The sequence below is a fragment of the Coenobita brevimanus genome, chromosome 46, assembly GCF_032717465.1.
Source record: "Coenobita brevimanus isolate Jiangsu-jjx chromosome 46, ASM3271746v2, whole genome shotgun sequence".
Lineage (NCBI taxonomy): Eukaryota > Metazoa > Arthropoda > Malacostraca > Decapoda > Coenobitidae > Coenobita > Coenobita brevimanus.
In genome coordinates, this window is record NC_136999.1 from 52290866 (window position 1) to 52292106 (window position 1241).

The window sequence follows — 1241 nt, forward strand, 5'->3', positions numbered from 1 at the left end:
CTTGGACCTTGTCAGAAGGATACCAAGTCAAGAGTGAAAGCAGTAGAAATGAGTTACTTGAGAGGAGAATGTGGAGTTACACAGGGAGACACACTGATAAATGAGTTAGTGAAGGAGCATTGTGGTGTGGATGTGACAGAAAGCATTAGAAGAAATAGTGAGGTGGTTTGGCTATGTGGAGAGGATGGAGAGTGTGAGACTAATGAGGAGAGTATATGCAAGTGAGGTGGAAAGGGGGAGAGGGAGGGGGAAGCAGAGGATGAGATGGAGGGATGGAGTGGAGAGGTATATGAGACAGGGGAGTGTGAGCTGAGAGCATGGCAGTGAAATGGCATTGGACAGGGCAACATGAAGGCAATTTGTTTAAGGCCACCCCTTACAGGATTGAGGCATCTGGCAACAGATAGATAGACAGATAGATAGTGTGTGTGTACCTCTCTTTCTCTAGATCAAAATGCTGCACCTTAATCCATAAATTACTTGACCTCGACACTATAAACCTCATTACATCTTGCACCATACTTTACCACACTCCACCACACCTTCTAGCACCACTCTACACTATACCAAGATGCCTTAAACTTGCACCATGCCAGTTATAAACTTACTTTTCAGTGCTGCTATTCTTTGGGTTGGAACGGCATCATCATTCAATACATTCAGGCGTTTAGGGAGAGGCAGATTCAGCAGTTCATATTTGAGGTGTCTCTTGTATGCAGTGGGTTCAAAATGGAGACTGCAGACCCGAGCATTTTTGACATTAATAGGATCCTTATGGTTACACAGTTGGATCCATTTACTTCTTAATTCTTCATTTTCAGGGAATCGATGAAATTTTATATCTGGGTCCTTCTTTTTCTGATTAGAACTGCATCCTCTAATGGCACAAATAGCCATATTGTCTCATAAAATAGATTTAGGCAGAATGACTTCCCCAATCAAAACCAGAGGTAATGTGGAGCTCCTTGCTCCTGGGTTTGTCACTCAGGGAGATACTGACTCGGGGAATATCAGGATACGACTGAGCCTGTCTGTCCAGGTGACCCAAGCAGGATGCAGCCACGTGACCTCATGCGTCGGGTTGTCTCATTTTGAGGCATAACTCATCTGACCTCTCTAGTCTTTAGATCTTATTCTTGATGAGTTCCCTAACATGCCCCAGCTGCACACCACCAATTTACTGAAGTGGAGCATGCTTACCATGCTTGTTAGCAACAGGAGTACCAGACCCGGCCACTTTC

At 44.6% G+C, this 1241-nt stretch overlaps 1 protein-coding gene across 1 annotated transcript; it reads right to left on the reverse strand.

Annotated features, from left to right (window-relative positions):
* Positions 1 to 576: 576 nt before the first annotated feature.
* On the reverse strand, positions 577 to 897 carry LOC145398727 (THAP domain-containing protein 2-like). The gene has a single exon (XM_080271526.1). The coding sequence runs from the start codon at positions 895 to 897 to the stop codon at positions 577 to 579; it is 321 nt and encodes a 106-aa protein (XP_080127652.1).
* Between the last annotated feature and the right edge of the window lie 344 nt (positions 898 to 1241).